At 37.1% G+C, this 16,700-nt stretch overlaps 1 protein-coding gene across 5 annotated transcripts in view; it reads left to right on the forward strand.

The window, feature by feature from the left end:
- The window catches only part of LOC103143030 (dipeptidyl aminopeptidase-like protein 6), a 95,958-nt gene that overhangs the window by 71,272 nt on the left and 7,986 nt on the right, over positions 1-16,700 (forward strand). For all 5 annotated transcript variants that reach the window (XM_016674979.1, XM_016674980.1, XM_016674978.1 and 2 more), the window contains 8 exons: positions 2,260-2,354; positions 4,070-4,144; positions 4,243-4,295; positions 4,634-4,715; positions 9,952-10,072; positions 14,748-14,902; positions 15,759-15,856; positions 15,970-16,096. In XM_016674979.1, coding sequence (XP_016530465.1) covers positions 2,260-2,354; positions 4,070-4,144; positions 4,243-4,295; positions 4,634-4,715; positions 9,952-10,072; positions 14,748-14,902; positions 15,759-15,856; positions 15,970-16,096 — 806 coding nt within the window. The remainder of the gene's footprint in view (positions 1-2,259; positions 2,355-4,069; positions 4,145-4,242; positions 4,296-4,633; positions 4,716-9,951; positions 10,073-14,747; positions 14,903-15,758; positions 15,857-15,969; positions 16,097-16,700) is intronic.

Below are 16,700 nucleotides of genomic sequence, written 5' to 3' on the forward strand. Positions count from 1 at the left end.
TATAGTACAAAAAATATGGAAACTGCAAACATTTCACTATTAATTAGCATTTGTTTTTGCCGTTTGTGCAAGGTAATATAGCTTGTTGGAATAATTCAAGAAACAGGATTCCTGCAGACGTATAGCTTTGTGGTTGCTGTTTTAAAAACATCAAAGGCCTTAGAGATTTGGAGCATGGTTGGCTGACTTCTTCTTCTTCTTTTTTTTTTTTTTTGCAGAATTTGTGTTGGAAAATTAATGCCTAACCCAGCACACTTCATACTCTACATTATCATAGGTCATGTAGGTCATGATTCAATGTTAAGATCCCACTGCTCTGTTTTCTTTCTGCACAAAGAAAACTTGCCACAGAGAAAAAAAAGTGGCAGCTGTGCAAATGAAAATGCTTATCAATTTCACAGCCAAATTATTAAGACATGAATAAAACTGATATTTTGTTTCAGTTTTAATTTCTGCTACAATCCAAGTGCTTGAAGTACTGTCCTATCTGTGGTTTATCTACAAAGATAAAAGCTTTTCAGTCAACCATGCTTAGACATCGTAAATATCCACCTTCATTTTCTGTCATCCATTATACAGAACATTGCATAGAATATTAAATAGAGCAAGCTCTAGCGGGTTTAGTTTTAAAGCCTTTAAATAAAAATATATAAGCTACCACTCATTTGAGCATGAACACAGTTTGTAGAGTATGAGCTACTCACACACACACGCGTGCGCACACACACACACCTACACACACACGATAAATAATGAGGATATCTTTTCACAGGCAGGCATTTTAATTAAGAGACGCAATTAATGCTAGTTTGTAATCTTTAATGTCTAACAGGAACATGCTTCAGAGTAATGAGACTCTGTTTTAGGTATAAAAGGATCAACTCTGCTGAGACTGTTGTGATCTGTGTTTTCTGTGTTCAGTCCTGTTCCTGTCCTGTCTTCCCTGTTGATTTCTTCCCAGGAGTGTCTAGTTACCTGATTACCCCCGTGTGTATTTAAGTCCACCTGTTGTCTCTGTCTCTTGTCGGGTCCTCGTCTACTGTCGTCTTTGTCAGCGTCAGTCTGTCCGTTGTCACAGTAGAACTGGTTAAGTCCTGTGTCGGCGTCATCTCTCTTTTTTTCAGTCCTCTATCAGCTGCTAACGGTAATTAGCTGTGTGCTATTCTCTCTGCCGTGCCGCCTGCATTGGACTGTTTTGAGCTTCTCCTTATTAAATCATCATCTTCTTCATCATCATCTGGGTCTCGGCGTTCATCCTCACCACCACAACCATACAAATCATGACAGAGACATATCCCAGAGATTTCCCAGTGAAATTAAGATGTTGTGGGATAAAAAAAAGAAAAGGAGTGTAAACGGCGTGTTTTAACTGCACCACCGGATGGCTGAGAGGCAGTAATTAATCAGAAAACCTAACTAGCTCCAGAGCATGTTAGGTGTCCAGCATCATGACCATAGTGATGGACCCAATTAAGTAAGCCGACATAGTTACTGACCCAAAGTTATCTTAATAAGACACTGATTGGGGATGCCAGTGATTTGAGCATTCATCAATATGAAAAAAAAAAAAAAAACTTCTACCCTATTACAGAGTACATAACTAACAATGAGAACTGTAGCAGTTTTTAGATAAAACTTGAATTAAAGAAAAGGGAGCAAAATTACACCAAGCTTCATAAAAACTTGTTAAAAGCCATTTTCTGACTGTGTTCAACGCCTCACCCAAAAGTTATTGGACATAATTAAGGCTCATGTTGAACCATGTCTGCATTTCTAAATGTTCTGTTCATTTCCATGTAGTTTGGGAGCCATTGGTAATGGGACTGAAAAGTGTCACTTCACCTCTGCTTTACTCATACAGTGTTGACTGAGCCGTGTACTCTCTCTCTGGTTATATTTACTGGATTTTTATTACTGTAATTATGTTTGTTTATTGTTCAACAATCAAAAAGATTTATACTATTGATAAAGAGACAATTAAATCACAAATGAGTCCTTCAGTGTGTCCTTTTGATGATTTTTCTTTTAAGCCTTCAGCCTCAATAAAATACTGTGACTATCTATGTAACCCAACAACTTTTGGAAATAAAGGATTGCCTTTAACTTTTAATCTTAATGAACAGCGAAGGCTTGTTTACCATAGTTTTTGCTGGTTCAACAATCTGGACCAAACAAAGTGAAATAAACTGCTATAGAAATTACTAGTGGAGCCGTGAGATGTAAGTCTCAAACTGTAATGTCTGATTTCTAAACTGACAGACAAAGACCTGCTATACCGATCGAGGGATGGGAACGTTCTCCGGCTTAATGTTGAGACGCAGAAAGAGGATACTATTGTGCCAAGTCAACTATTTGTGAGTATGCCTGACTGATACTGGTGGAATATGTTGCAAGAACTTGTCTTCTATGAAAAAGAAACAAAGAAAGAAAGTCCAGGGTTTTTAGGTGTAAGTTATGGCGCAGCTGCAGTATAGCTTTTGTGAACTTGAAGTTAGACCATTTAAAACTAGATGTTGACAGAGGCTGTTTTTACCAAGGCTTCAAATTGTTAACATGGCATTCACATGATAAAAATAAAAGAAATGTCGCCACTTATCAGTGTGTGAAAAGAGCAAAAATTATGTTTCCAACTCTGGGGCGTTAAACAAAAGCAAATGTAACCGGGCGGTTTGTACGACATCAGTCATACTACACACTGAAAACAGCGACTTGATGTTTTATAAAGAGCAAGCGATCAGAACTAGAGAGGAAAGATAAATATATATATTGAGAGAGATGAAGCATTAAGTGCTAAATTACACAAAAAGACAAGAGTGCATATTCTTCATCTCTGTCAAGTTACATCTTATTGCTGATTCCTCCTTGAGCTCATACTACTCCACTCTGCAAAAGTGCACCTTTTGACTTGTTTTCTTTTTTTTTCTTACTACAACCACAAAGTTCAATGCATTTCATTACGGACTTTCTGTAGCAGATCAATAAAATGTAGCGGACAAATGTGATATGAAAGGAAAGTGATTTTCCATGGTTTTCAACATTTTTATCAATAGGATCTGGAAGGTTTTACAGAGACCGCCTGTCATTAATTTAATTTCAGTAAAACTCCAGTTATCCTGTGAATGTCCAAGTTTTACTAAGAACATTAGTGACCAAACAGCATCATGAAGACTGAGAGACAGAGCAGACAGGAAGTTGTGGAGAAGTTTAAAGCAGAGTTAGGTTATAAAGCAGTACCCCCTGCTGAACATCTCGACAAACACTGTCCACCCCATCATGGGAAAATAAAAAGCATGACCTAACTTCAAACCTACCAATACAAGTTTGTCCATCTAAACTTAAGTCCACAGCATGAGCAGGAAAGCATTATGGCCCATGGTTGCTGTGGAGTAGGTGGACAGGTTCACAGATTAGGAAGAGGACTTTGTATCAATCCGTTGTGTTTGAGTTGTTTTGGACAAGACTTTCAGTCAGCAGATGTTCAGAGCTGGTAGAGGTATGACCTCAAAGACTTGTTGCTATGATTGCAGAATACAGAGTCTGCATAAAGTAGATGCTCACATGCAACTCACACATTTGCTTCACTTTTCTGGATAGGTCTGTATCATAAAATCTGAATAGAACACATTAAAGTTTGTAAGAATGAGACAAAGGCTGAAATATTTCAGGGGTCGGAATAGTTTTGCAGTTTATATTCCCCCAACATTCAGGTTTCCCTTCCTGTCCCAGACACTCAATCTATCGAAGTTTGGCCATCAGATATCTGGGCACGTAATCCTCATGTTTTAAATGAGCTCCACAGTCAGCCAGCCTCAGTTCAAGAACTGTCTGTGAAATCTATGAAGTGCACTCATGCAGACAAGTCGGCTCTGACAGTTCTGGATAAAAAAGAAAAAAAGGATAATCTGTTTTCTGAAATTTGTAATAAATGACGTACATCAACAAAGTTCTTCAAATCGGTGAAAATGACACACAAGAAAAATCCATAGTTTTATTATGACAACAGTTCTGAAAGTAAGATTAATCAAGCCTCACTGTATTACTAGTGTTTTATTTTTTTTATGTTTTTCAGGAGAGGTCAAAAGCTGCCAGATATCAGTTGTCTCCAGACATGAAGCATGTGCTGTTTGCCTTTGATGTAAAACCGGTAAATAAACATCCACGAAAATAAATATTACTGATGCATCCTATGGTGTTCAGATTGTGAGGTTTTGCCTGTCTAACCGATTCGGTTTGTTTCAACAGATCTACCAATACTCGTTTTTGGCCAAGTACATTATTTACAGCCTCGTGACACAGTAAGAGTCTCCTCCCTCGTGCTTTCTCTCCTTCCTCATTTCCCTCACACATCTCTGCCCTCAGTCTGACCTTCAGTTCACTGACGTCAGCCACATTTACCTGCTCCCACTGCGACCTTAAGGGACCTGCTTTCAGTTCAGTTCAGTGTGGTGAACTGCATTGTTTATTGCCTGTTCTTAACCCTGAACACATCTGTGCCTGACCAAGCAGTGCTTGTGTTTAGAAACAATGTTGTGGATGATTGGCCAGAGGAAGGGAGCAAAGACATTTGAAGTGCATTGTTGATGTGATTAAGTGTATATGTAAGTGGAGGTTCTATAAACTGTTCTCTTCACAGGGAGTCTTGGCCTTTAAATCCCCCCGAGGTGAATGAAGCCGTCCTGCAGTATGCTGGATGGGGACCCCAAGGTCAGCAGCTGGTAAGCGCTCAAACCTGCTGATTGGTGGCACCGAGACGGAGACACAGAGTCAGAATATGAAACAGTAGATATCTGTGATGCGTCTCAGTTGAATTGAAAAATCCTGTGGCGATAATTGACACTTTGTGTTGTACAGCGAAAATATTATGAGCGATAAAAGTTGAATCTCTGTCAGCTGTGACCTCCATCAATGTCAGGCAGTTTTATTTTTACACCACTCCTGAGCTGGTCGGAGCCACAGAGGCAGATGGCATCTCTGTGGCTCAACCAGTGGCTGACTCAAACGGAGGGCACGGGACTTTTTGGTTGAACTGCCAAATGTTAGTTAGCAGTTCAACCTTATGCAGAGCACTGCTTAGGTATTCACATTTCACTTTTCAACCTCAAACTGCAATGTGTTTTTAAAAGGTTGTGTTTGATGAATCAACATAAAGTGTGCATGATTGTGAAGAAAAGAAGCAATAAAGTGTTTTTTGGGGTTTTTTTTTTTTTTTTTGGTAGTACCAAAAATATTTTTTATAAGATTTGGAATCATCTTTCAGCTTTAAATCGATATCCAGACGATTCCACTGAAGCTCTGGTTGTATATTTAAAGTTGATATACTGCAGTATAAGTCTTTTGCTGCCTCTAGCGGGTTTCTCACAGGATTGTCCCATTCTTGGCTCCATCTATTCTTATATAATCTCATTGTTCCTGCTGAAGGAAAGCATTCCCACTGAATGATGTTTCCAACTCTATGCTTTGCACTGTCACTATGGTGGATAGTTGTTATTTTCAGCAGAATCTGCTTTATGTGTCACAAATTTAAAAAATGTGAATATTTACTCCCAGGGCTCATTATTATGCTGATATTTTGTTTTGGTTGTACATATGGTGGCCACAGTCATTTGTTGCCGTTTGGTGCAGTTTTGATTTGAGGTTCCTTTGGTTTTCTAGTTAATCTCCAATAATGCAACATATAAAACATCTTTAAAGCTCACAGTGTCTCAATCACTTCAATCAACATTACATGAGTTAGGGGGAAAAAAAATAAACTATCTTTATCTACGTGATTTCCATGTTTCTGAATAATTTACTCTATAACCCTATACATAACTCTAATATAGTGTAAGGGACCTAAACCACGAATGAACCCTTAGCAGCATATTCCTTTTAAATTAACATTTGAAAAACGCTTTGAAAATGTTGTACAACCAAAACGTGGAGCCATAGAAATGGTAAATTGCCTGCTCTTGGCTATGTACCACAAATAAATTACACACTAAATTGTAGCTGAGGGGCTCTAATATAAAATGCTTGCCTGCCATTTAGAGCAGCTTTGGATTTAGTGTTGGTACAGTAGGAAGCTGAAGTGAAGCGTCTTATTAGTGGGCTGCTTCTGGTTCCTGACCTTAAAAAAAAAAAATATATATATATGCATTAGCTGGGAAAAAGTGTCATTGTGAATTGCCCTTAACTGCATTAATTTGGTGAAGAAAAAACACAACAGATTTTTAAATATAAAATTCAGTTATTGTAAATTCAACAGCAGCAAACAAGTGGCTCTAAAAGCATTCAAACACTGAATGAATGAAAAGAGCTTTGAGGGTCTTTAATGGTGGTCAACTGCATATTATCTGACATTCCTTCCCTTATGAAAATTAAAACAACTATCGGTTCAAACTGTTTATGTTTGTAAAAACAGTCACCCTGTTTGAATTTTAGGGTTTTAGCTGGGACATAAGATTACCCATAGTGTGGGTGTTTGGAAGGATTCCCAGGAGAAAGACTCCTCTCTATAAACAGAACATACAGCAAAGTTTAGGTTTGCAGAACTGAATCCAAATGCATCACTAGACCATGTCACTTTGACCAGTTGGGACCAAAGAGATACTTTGCCATAATGCACATGTATGGGAAAAACCAAAAAAGTGAATCTGCACAAATGCTTAATATTTGTTATGCAGCCATAGTCTTATCTGGCAATCTTAGATTCAACAATTTACTCATACTAAAATATTCTTGAGTCAAATTGAAAGCTGGAGAACTTGGTCATGCAACAGGATAATATCCCAACACCACAACTAATCTTTTACAACACACCAGCTGAAATAATGAAACTTTTTGTAACAATGGACCAGACAAGTTGAGGTCATACTGTAGCATCATCGTACTGCCTCTACAGAAGCACATCAATTACAGCAATTCTCATTTTAAACCTTTAATCTCACAAAGTCAGGGAAGTGCAGGAGAGCCCAAAAGAGCAGAACATCCCAACCAACACAGCGGCACCATCAGTTTGGGCATTGTGAAGCCATTCTTGCAGCGCGAGCATCAATTTCCCATCAGATTGAACATATGCCTGCAAATATTAATGAGCCAAAGCTATGTTGTGATGAAATGGTTCAAGATTCGTAAGCAACAATATGAGAAGGCTATTGAAACAGCTAGTCTTAATGTGCCATGTTAATGATTCATCTTTTAATTTTTGACAGACAGCTTTTTTTGTTTTGCATTAATATAGTTTTAATGACAGAGTGGAATATATGTTTCAGACACTTGAGCTTTAATTAAAAGAGTACCCAGAGAGAACTCATGTAATGACAGGGAGAACATGTAAACTTCATGCAGAAAGGTCCCCGTTGTGTTTTGGGGTGAATACTCTGCTGTTATGAAGACCAAAACACATTTATGTCTTTAATTTTGTCTAACTAAATGTAGACCAGATCACAGGCATTGCATTTTATAGTTTTATCTACTGAGAATGAGCACAATGTTTACCGCAAAATAGTTTACATATATATATATATATATATTACACTTAAACATTTATGTTGTATTTTGAGTATTTCTTCTACTTAATCCCGAGATTACTTAACTGCATATATATAGTACGCTTTATTATTTATTACTTTGCTTTTTCCTTTTAGGCCACAAACTGCCTCTCTGGAGCCAAATCTTTTGTCTGTGTTTTTTGTCTCTGTGTCGTTTTAAAGCTTTACATAGCCCATTTGAGAATATATTTGCAAAAAAAAAAAAAAAAAAAAGCCACAAGACAAACTCAGATTATCTTTTGTTATTTATAGCAAGGCCTCTGTGGTCCACTTTGCGTCTATTCCTACACTCAGTGCGTCATGTTCACCTCTACATTGGTCTGTGCAGTTGGAGAAAGACTTGCTATTTTATCTTACTTCAGATGCATTTAGACCAAAAAAAAACAAAAAACGGAGAAAACAGCATCAGAAAAATTACATGTTGTCATTTCTGTAAAAATAAATTCTTTCCCTCCTAATAAGATTCAAAAATAGCAATAAATTCAAGCATTTACAATGTTTTTTATTATTCTTTACTTCTGTATTCCTTTTTCTGCTGTCTTTAAATTAGTTTTTTTTATATGCATTTCTTTATCACACTCCTCAGCTCCACTTTAAAGCATTCTCTTCTATCATAATTGCTCTTATTGGATAACGGCTGAGATTACAGATGCATTTCTCTGCGAAAACATTAACATTTTGAGTGTGTGATGAGACTCTGTCTGCTGGGAAAGACAGTAGATTCATTTACATACGGTAATGGTACACCTGATTGTTTCTTTCAGAGAGCTGTAGCTGCAGCTCTGCTCTTGATTTAATGAGCCTCTGATGCTGTGCAGGAAAACAGAGATGAGCTCTTGTTTTTTTGTCTCCATCTGACCCGGAGATGTCAGACATGTTTGCTTTTTTCCCTCCCATCCACAGTTTGTGAATGTAATGATTTCCCATTAAGTTTATCAGAACTGGAGCAATTCATCATCAAGTGTTACATCAGTGTATAAATGCGAGGTGCGTGTTTGTGTGCGGCGGTGCGCGGTGAAGCATCAAATGCACAGGGAGATGGATCCTGCAGTGTTCTCCTCATTAAATGTCTAGCTTTTACTCTACCATGACACTCCAATCAGCCAAGCTAGGTCAACACTCACCTAAAAAAAGAGGTCATCCTGACACAGCAGCCTGGATTTTACCGAATAAAATCGAAAGGAGTCCTGTGAGAAGTGAGCATCCCACACCTGAATTTCAGGTACATAAACATCAGTCGTAAATTTGAGCTCCACGACTCTCTCTGATCTGTTGCTACTTTAATCTCTGTGCCTTCAAGAATTGAGTCTTTTCAAATCTTTAATTCATCTTTAGTTCTCTCTTGTTCTTATAAAACTTAAAAAGTCTTTGAAAAAGTGAATGCAGACTAAGGGAATAACACCTCTTTTTCCAAATTAGTGAAACTTCAGATTTCGGTAGATTCTTAACCGCTGAGAGCTTCTTGTTCTCTTTCAGTCATCTGGTTTTAGTTCAGCGAATGTAAGTTGACATTTTGAGCTCTGAGACTGCTTTAGATCATGAATCTTGACCTGGAGCTGTTTTGCAACACAAGCAACCCAGCAGCTTTTCTCTTTCTTCTTTTTTTTTTACCAGGTTCTGTATTGATTAGAGATGTACTGATGAGAATGTTGATGACTTCCAACTCTGATTTTTTTTTTCATAGCTTTGACCTAGATTTCGGCCTATCACAGTTTCTCTGTGAGAGCCACAATGTAAAAGCCTTCCTGCTTCAACCAGGAGAAGCAACATCATATGCGGTAGTGCAAGCATAGTGAAACAAGCTTTTGCTGGAGTTGACATATTAAACATCTTGTTAACATTTAGCATGGCTGACATGAAAAAACAGCAGCCTCTGTGTCCGTGTTCATGATGTTTAACTCAGATTTCCAAAAGATATCAACATAAGTGCTCAAATATGTTAAACAGAGAAACTCTGCTGTACACCGGATAGCCTTCCTGTTATCAACTGATAGTTTTGCTCTCCCTTGCTGTCTCTGACAGTCATGTGTCGTAGAAAATGCAGTTTCCTGTCTTCCTACATCTTTGTGCTTCCTCTGACTTAAAATTCAAAAGTACTTATAATAACTAACTTATAATAACTAACTTTTGGTGTTCTTTCCTCCAAAGTGTCAAACACACTCAGCAGTGATTCTGGTCAACACTCAACTTTTCTGTCTCTCTCTAATTTCCCAAGATTTGATCTTCTTTTTCCTGTCAGGCTCCAATCCCATATTAACCCAGGCTGGTTTTGTTTTAATTTGTTGTCGTGTCACTGCTAATGTATTAGCAGCTTCCCACAAAATGTACATTTACTGTGCAAATTAATCACACAACCATCTTTAATAATCACTGTAATTTAAGACAGTTTACTTGACATAGAAACATTTTTTTCCCCCCCCAGATCTTCATTTTTGAAAGCAACATCTACTACAGGGCAACATTGGATACCCGATCAATCCGACTGGTTTCCACCGGTAAAGACGGGGTCATCTTTAATGGTCTGACTGACTGGCTGTATGAAGGTAAGGTATCAGTCTGTCAACAGTTTGGAGACTTTTGTTATATATAAATATACAATTTGTTATTTAGCATCTTGGACACAAGTTTCTATTTTTTCAAGATATTCACTGTAGCCTCAACACTTGTAAAGATGTCATTTTTCAAAATGGGATTGAAAAGAAAACGTGTCATTCAGATTTGGCAGATGTGGGTACAAAGACATCACTACTTGCACAAAGTTGTTTGCACAAAGGCTGTATGACTAACTATGCTGCCTGAGGTGCATTCAAGTGCAATAGGAAATACTCACTTCTCACGTCAAATACGTAGTACTAATAAAAAATAAAAAAAAAACAGTTTTACATAACAAATGATGACTGATTTGGTGGAATTCAGAGCATAACTTAAAGAAATATAATTAACCTGTTACACTAGCATAATACTTTTAAATGCAGCATTTGTTTTCACTCTGTTTGGTTAAATTCAGATATTTAAAACCACGTTATGAGTTACTAAAGGCAGTACCCTGCTAAAGTATTCATTTCGCTTGAACACTTTATGACTTTGTCAGAAAATAACAATTAAAATAAAATTTATGTTCATGGGATTTATTTAATTTTCAATTCAAAACTTTAATAGTTTTGGAACTCCATAATTACAGAAAATAGTTATAAGATTTCTATATTGAACTATTAATTAATTAAAGAGGACACAAAATAAAGGCAAAAAATAGATGAAATCTAAAAGAATACAGATATATTTTGAATAAACACCAAGAGCTTATATGTAAGCTTATAAGTAAAAAGAAAGAAATCACTTCTTATTACGTTTTACACATAATAAGAATCTATATTTTGCATATTTTTTTAAAGTGTTCTAAATAGCATGCAGTGCTTTTAGTAGAGCAGTAGTAGAATTAGCTATATGTTCATTCATTTGAGTATTAATTTAACTTTATATAGAAACACCTTAAGTTGTGTAACAAGTTTATTCAGCTTATGGAGTATTTTTTTTTTAAATTCCTTTCACAGTATTTGTGAAATCTTTGCTCTTGTCCCTGTTCCATAATTCATATGTGAGCCAGTCTGCTGTCAAAATATTTCCATCCATTTCAGCTCAGCAAAATGGACAAACTATGAGAAAATTGAAAAATGTAGCATTTGGAGCTGCTTCCATACAAATCCTACTCACAGCAACCACCGCTTTCTTCATCTGCCTCGAGTGCTGATTGATTACGATCAACGGGGCTCTTCCAGTGGAAACAGAAACCTGTTTGTCCATAATCTGCATCCTTGTTGACATGTGCTGTATTTACCCAACAACATTTGAAACAAATTTTTAATTGAGTCTTTGGATTCGTGCCTCTACCCACAGCAGCAGCCTCTCCCTGAGGTGAACGGTGTGCTGTGTGTGCATGGTTTGATCTGAAGCTGCACAGCTGGCTACATTTCAGTGCGCCTCCTTCCTTTTACCTCCCATCACTTGTCTTTGTGTTCAAGCACTTTTAATTAATTCATGTGCACAGTGCTGCAATCTCATCCAACAGATGTTAAAAAGCCAGCAAACTTGTAATTTAATGTGAGACATTTTCTGATTACAGCATATGTGGGACAGACGTTCTAATTACAAGCCCCTTTGATGGGGCTTTCTTTACAAATGCACTGAGAATAGTAATTCCATTTAATTCGTTTCTAACAAAGTTCACGCGCCTTTTGTTCCGGGTTCTCAATCCAGAATTATTAACTTGTAGTTGATTTCGAAGCAATTGGGGGTGATGACTGTGAGGATAATGTGATTGTAAATTGCAGTTATTTTGCAGAAAACTTTGTTACAGTGCATGAACTTGGGGGAAGACTAAATTAGATTTTTTTCTTTCATTAGATTATGCCTGTTTCAACAACACAACATGACAGATGTAATCTAAGGAAAGATTTGGCTTCTTGGCTTCTGCTGCTTTTTATCACAAGGATTTTTAACTGGAAAACAGCTAATTTACTTTTATTTTTACACTTTTATATATTTTTTTTCTATGTATAGCTTTACTCAGGTCAGTCAATATCTGTAAAACGTTGTTATGGATTTAGGATGAAGCTACCTTGTAAGCACACGTGGAAGGCTTATTGACAACCAAGAAGGACTTTATAAATATCATAACATACAATGTAACAAATATAAGACATTTTAGAGATAAAGAAGAAACGCAACACAATCACTTCTAAAAACATAGAATATGACACAAATTCACAACAGTAACAAATGAAGAAACATAAAAATGACCCCAAAATTACAAAAATCTGTAAAAGAAATTGCCAAAAAAGTACGAAACTGGGAGAAAACCTTCAAACATATATGCCCAAAATACATGCTTTTATTACTTACAGTGCTACAGTTTCATGACTTCTCTTTTGATAAAACTACTGGTTAAAAAAAAAACTTAGAATTATTATGGACATCCCGATCAATTCCTTTGTCCCGGATAATAATTTGAGTCAGCTGAGATTGGGTATTTTCAGATACCAAATCTCAGTACCAAGTGCAGTTTGACATGTTCCACACCTTAAAAAACACAATATATGCCACCTATTTCACCCTCTAAATGCAGCTTTCACTTTCCATTTATTTTAAGTTACTGCGATTTTGTACCAGAGGTTTCAGCTTTTCCAACACACCATTGCCTAAGTTTTAATGTTCTCACATTGTTGTTTGTTTTGGTTGAATTCCAGGTTATTGTTTGAGAGCAAAGCACAGAAAATGTTCTTCTGCTTCACAAACTTAGCACTTTGCTTTGAACATCATAAAACAAAATAATAACTAGTGTTTCAGCTGCTCTTTGTGCAGCTCTCCCCTGCAGAAATAGCTGGCAGAAAAATATCTAAGCTCATAGAACAGAACCACTCACATCATAAAAACAGGCAGAGATCTGCAGCAGCCAATATATTCTCTCTTTCATTGTAAACATCAGAGCTAAGTGTAAAAACACATGATTGACATGCAATCCCTTTCATTCATTAGATATCCAGAGTTGAGTTTAGTCTGGGACTCTGATATGGATCATTTTTAAAAACTTTGCTTTGCACATCCCTCCTCTTAATCCATTCTCCCAAAGGCACTTTTGTGTGTACTGGGTACAGCCAAAAAAAAAGGTTTGAAAAGCAAGTTTTGAAATTACAAAATATCATGCTGATATTTAAAGAGAAAATTCAATTTACATGCTTGGAATTGCTCTTTGATGTTTGACATCTTTGTCGTGTCGGCTACATTTTTCTGTTTCAACACCTGCCTTCAAGCAAAGAGTTTACACGTGATCTCTTGGGAACAGTGCTCAGCCAACTATAATCTGTAAGCCTTTGATGTGATTAGTGTTAGTAATTAGTCCTCAGTTGTCAAAACAGAAATCATACAAACTAAACATGACTTGCGCTCATGACTGACGGATGAACACCGCTAAAGTCAGAGAATGGGACCTGGAAAGCCTTTTGTGATGCCTCTGAGGCCGAAGAGAAGATGGCGTCATTAGGAGGCGGTGCGTCTGCAAGATCTGAACACTGCAGTGGCTAATTTAAAGCAAAAAAAAAAAAAAAAAGTTTGATAAGCTGTTTTCTTCTCTGCTGTCCGAGGCTGTCACGTAAAGGAGGAAGAGCAACAGCATCGGATGCACAGCAAATGCCTGAAGTGTTAGGCTTCAAAACATACAGTCTAATTCAACGGCCGCCAAAGAATAATGACTAACATTAATCACATTATTCATGCACTGCTTTGTGCTCAGATGGTGTAGAAAGAGCTTATTTCAGCCACTAGCCTTGAAATTCCTTCTGCACTCCAACAAGCTCCACTCGACCTTAGAGTTAGAAATCTATTAAACTTACTCAGTGCTCAATGTTTTCCTGAGTCCACTCTGACCTCACATTTGGAGCAGTGTCAGAAATAATTATAGACTGATGACAAACATGACCACACTGCTCACCAAGGCTGATCCAATCATTTTTTTACTGAGAGAAGGTTGTCGTTTGGAGCTCCACATGTGAGTGCTGTAGTCTGTTCTGTAGTCAAGGTGCTTTTAAAAGAGTTCTTCTGCCCCCTGCTGGAGGGACTGTTGCACATCGGGTAGTAATATAGTACTTTGTAAAGGGATTTAGTTAATTTGATATTTTTTATGCTTTATCTGAAAACGGATACAATAATTATAAAATAGCAAAACATTTTGAAACCGTAATTTGCTTATTTGAAATAGAATTTCTATATATATATATATTTTTTTAAACAATGTAGGTACTGTTTCCACTGGCATTTAAATTAAGCCAACATGGCCCCTTTGCTGAAGGTTTTTTAAAAGGACTTTTTCACTTTTTTCAACTGCTGGGCTGCAATATCAATGCAATTAATATCACCAAGTTTTGTGTAGTTCTTGCTTGTCTCAGCATTTATTCTTATGAGATGGTTACATCTCCTGATGTCTAAATTTAAGAAGAATGCTTTAAAAACTGTCAATTTATCAGAACGTATTAATTCTGTGATAATTTGTTTTGTTTTAGGCAAGTATGTCACTTTTGATAAATAGAAATGTTCTAAGTAAGAGTATCACACATAGATGTTTGCCTTTTCTCAACTTTTCCAAAACTTTTGCAGTATCCCAAACAAAACAAACAAAAAAAAAACGACATGTATATTCCTTGACACTCTCTATTCTTGTTTTAACAGAGGAGATCCTGCAGACCCACATTGCCCACTGGTGGTCTCCAGACGGACTCCGTTTGGCCTACATGACCATCAATGATACCCTGGTGCCAAAAATGGAAGTTCCATATTTCACTGGCACACCATATCCTGGCAGCCAGGACTATCATTACCCGAAGGTCAGGCTGGGGCACAAACCATCACGACTGTTACACAGTTCAGGAAACTCAGGGTGGATTTGATTGATTTGCTTTGAATAAATGCATGAGATGAAAGGGAAGTCAAAGGGGGGCAACTTGCAGCTGTAGTGAGGATCCTCCAGAGATGCAAACCTGCAGCATGACTTTCACAAACAACAAACAAACAAGCCGCCTCAGACTAGAGACTGATGCAAGTGAAAGACGCTTTCACGGCGTGATGAAAGGTGTTATTTTGAATCCCTTTGGTTCAGGAAGTGAAAGTCCTACCAATCTGTTTTTTTTTTAGAAAAATGTTTGACGTCTGACACCTCATGAAACTCTCTCTGTTGAATACTCAGGGTGAATGTGTAAAACTGAATTTACACATTCAGTTTACAGGATGAGTTAAACTTCACAAGAGGGAACAATTATGTAAGTGATGGGTATGAGGGAAAATTGTGATCAGCTGGAGGGAAAAAAAATCTGTTTTGTGATTTAAGATAGAAAAATATTAAGAACAAAATGAAAATCATATCTTGAAGAAGTTTTTTTTTTTTTTGTTTTTTTTTTGCTAATAGAGATGAAATTTCTCTGTTGTTAAATCTTACAGTAGGAAGTTTCAAGGCCATGTGAGCTTGAAACTTTATCCCGTACGCTGCTAACGTGAGAAATGTCTGTTGCAGGTCTTTCCACGAGTGCTTTTAACAAGTTTTTCCTCATTAATCCAACAATTTTCTCTCCTTAATTTGATTGTTTCTCTCATCGTTTTGCCCATAATATTAAAACATAAATATATTACTTAATACAGGACACCATTCTGATGTTTAAACACATGTGTCTCTGGTTGTCTTCTCAGGTAGGAGAAGAGAATCCTGTAGTTCACCTGTCTGTGGTGAGCCTCCATGGTCCTCTGCACACAGTGGTGATGAAGAAACCCGACGACCCTCGGATAGGGTAAGTGACAGGAGGGTAACGCCTCTGTGTTTGTGACACAACAAGTGACTACCGTCGAAGTAGTTTGTTAGAAGGGCCGGAGGCTGTCAAAGGTGTGATATGTTCTTTTCCAGGAGGGAATATTATATCACCATGGTGAAGTGGGCCACCAACACCAAGTTGGCTGTTAACTGGCTGAACAGAGCCCAGAACAACTCCATCCTCACGTTGTGTGAGACCACCACCGGAGTCTGCATCAAGGTGACGCAAACTGTGACACATTTCTGTTGCCACTTATGTTCCGTTATCATATTTCGCTTCTTGTATTGGCAGTTTATTCCTTCTCCATGTCTTCTTCTGTTTTTTGGTGCTGTAGTTTGTTTTAAACAAAAACCTCACACACTATTCTGTTTAGAAACAGTCATCCGCTTGAGGTTTTTTTATTCAGTAATTTGGCCTAGAAATGAATGAAACACCATGCGGTCCAGCACAAAAGCCTCTCTAAAAAGACAACCAAAGTCAGGTTGAGATTTTGTGCCAAAATATGTCCTTTTCTTAAACCCTCAAACAAAATTAAAAGTAAAGTATGGCAATGTTTGAAATATTTAACAGACAAGACAAACCCAAACATCAAATCCTTACTGCAAATCTTGTAAAGACTACATATCAAATGTTCAAATTTTGAAATATTTCATATACATATGTTTCTTTTGACACAGTCAGCAATTGCTATAAATGTCCTGTTTGTAGACTATTTTTCACAACAGAGTTTGTAATATACATGTATATTAATGTACACTTATTTTTCTTATCATTAAGTTGGATACTGTTTTTTTTGTCAGTAATATCAACATCTCATAGAAAA

Source organism: Poecilia formosa, unplaced genomic scaffold, assembly GCF_000485575.1.
Source record: "Poecilia formosa unplaced genomic scaffold, Poecilia_formosa-5.1.2 Scaffold104, whole genome shotgun sequence".
Lineage (NCBI taxonomy): Eukaryota > Metazoa > Chordata > Actinopteri > Cyprinodontiformes > Poeciliidae > Poecilia > Poecilia formosa.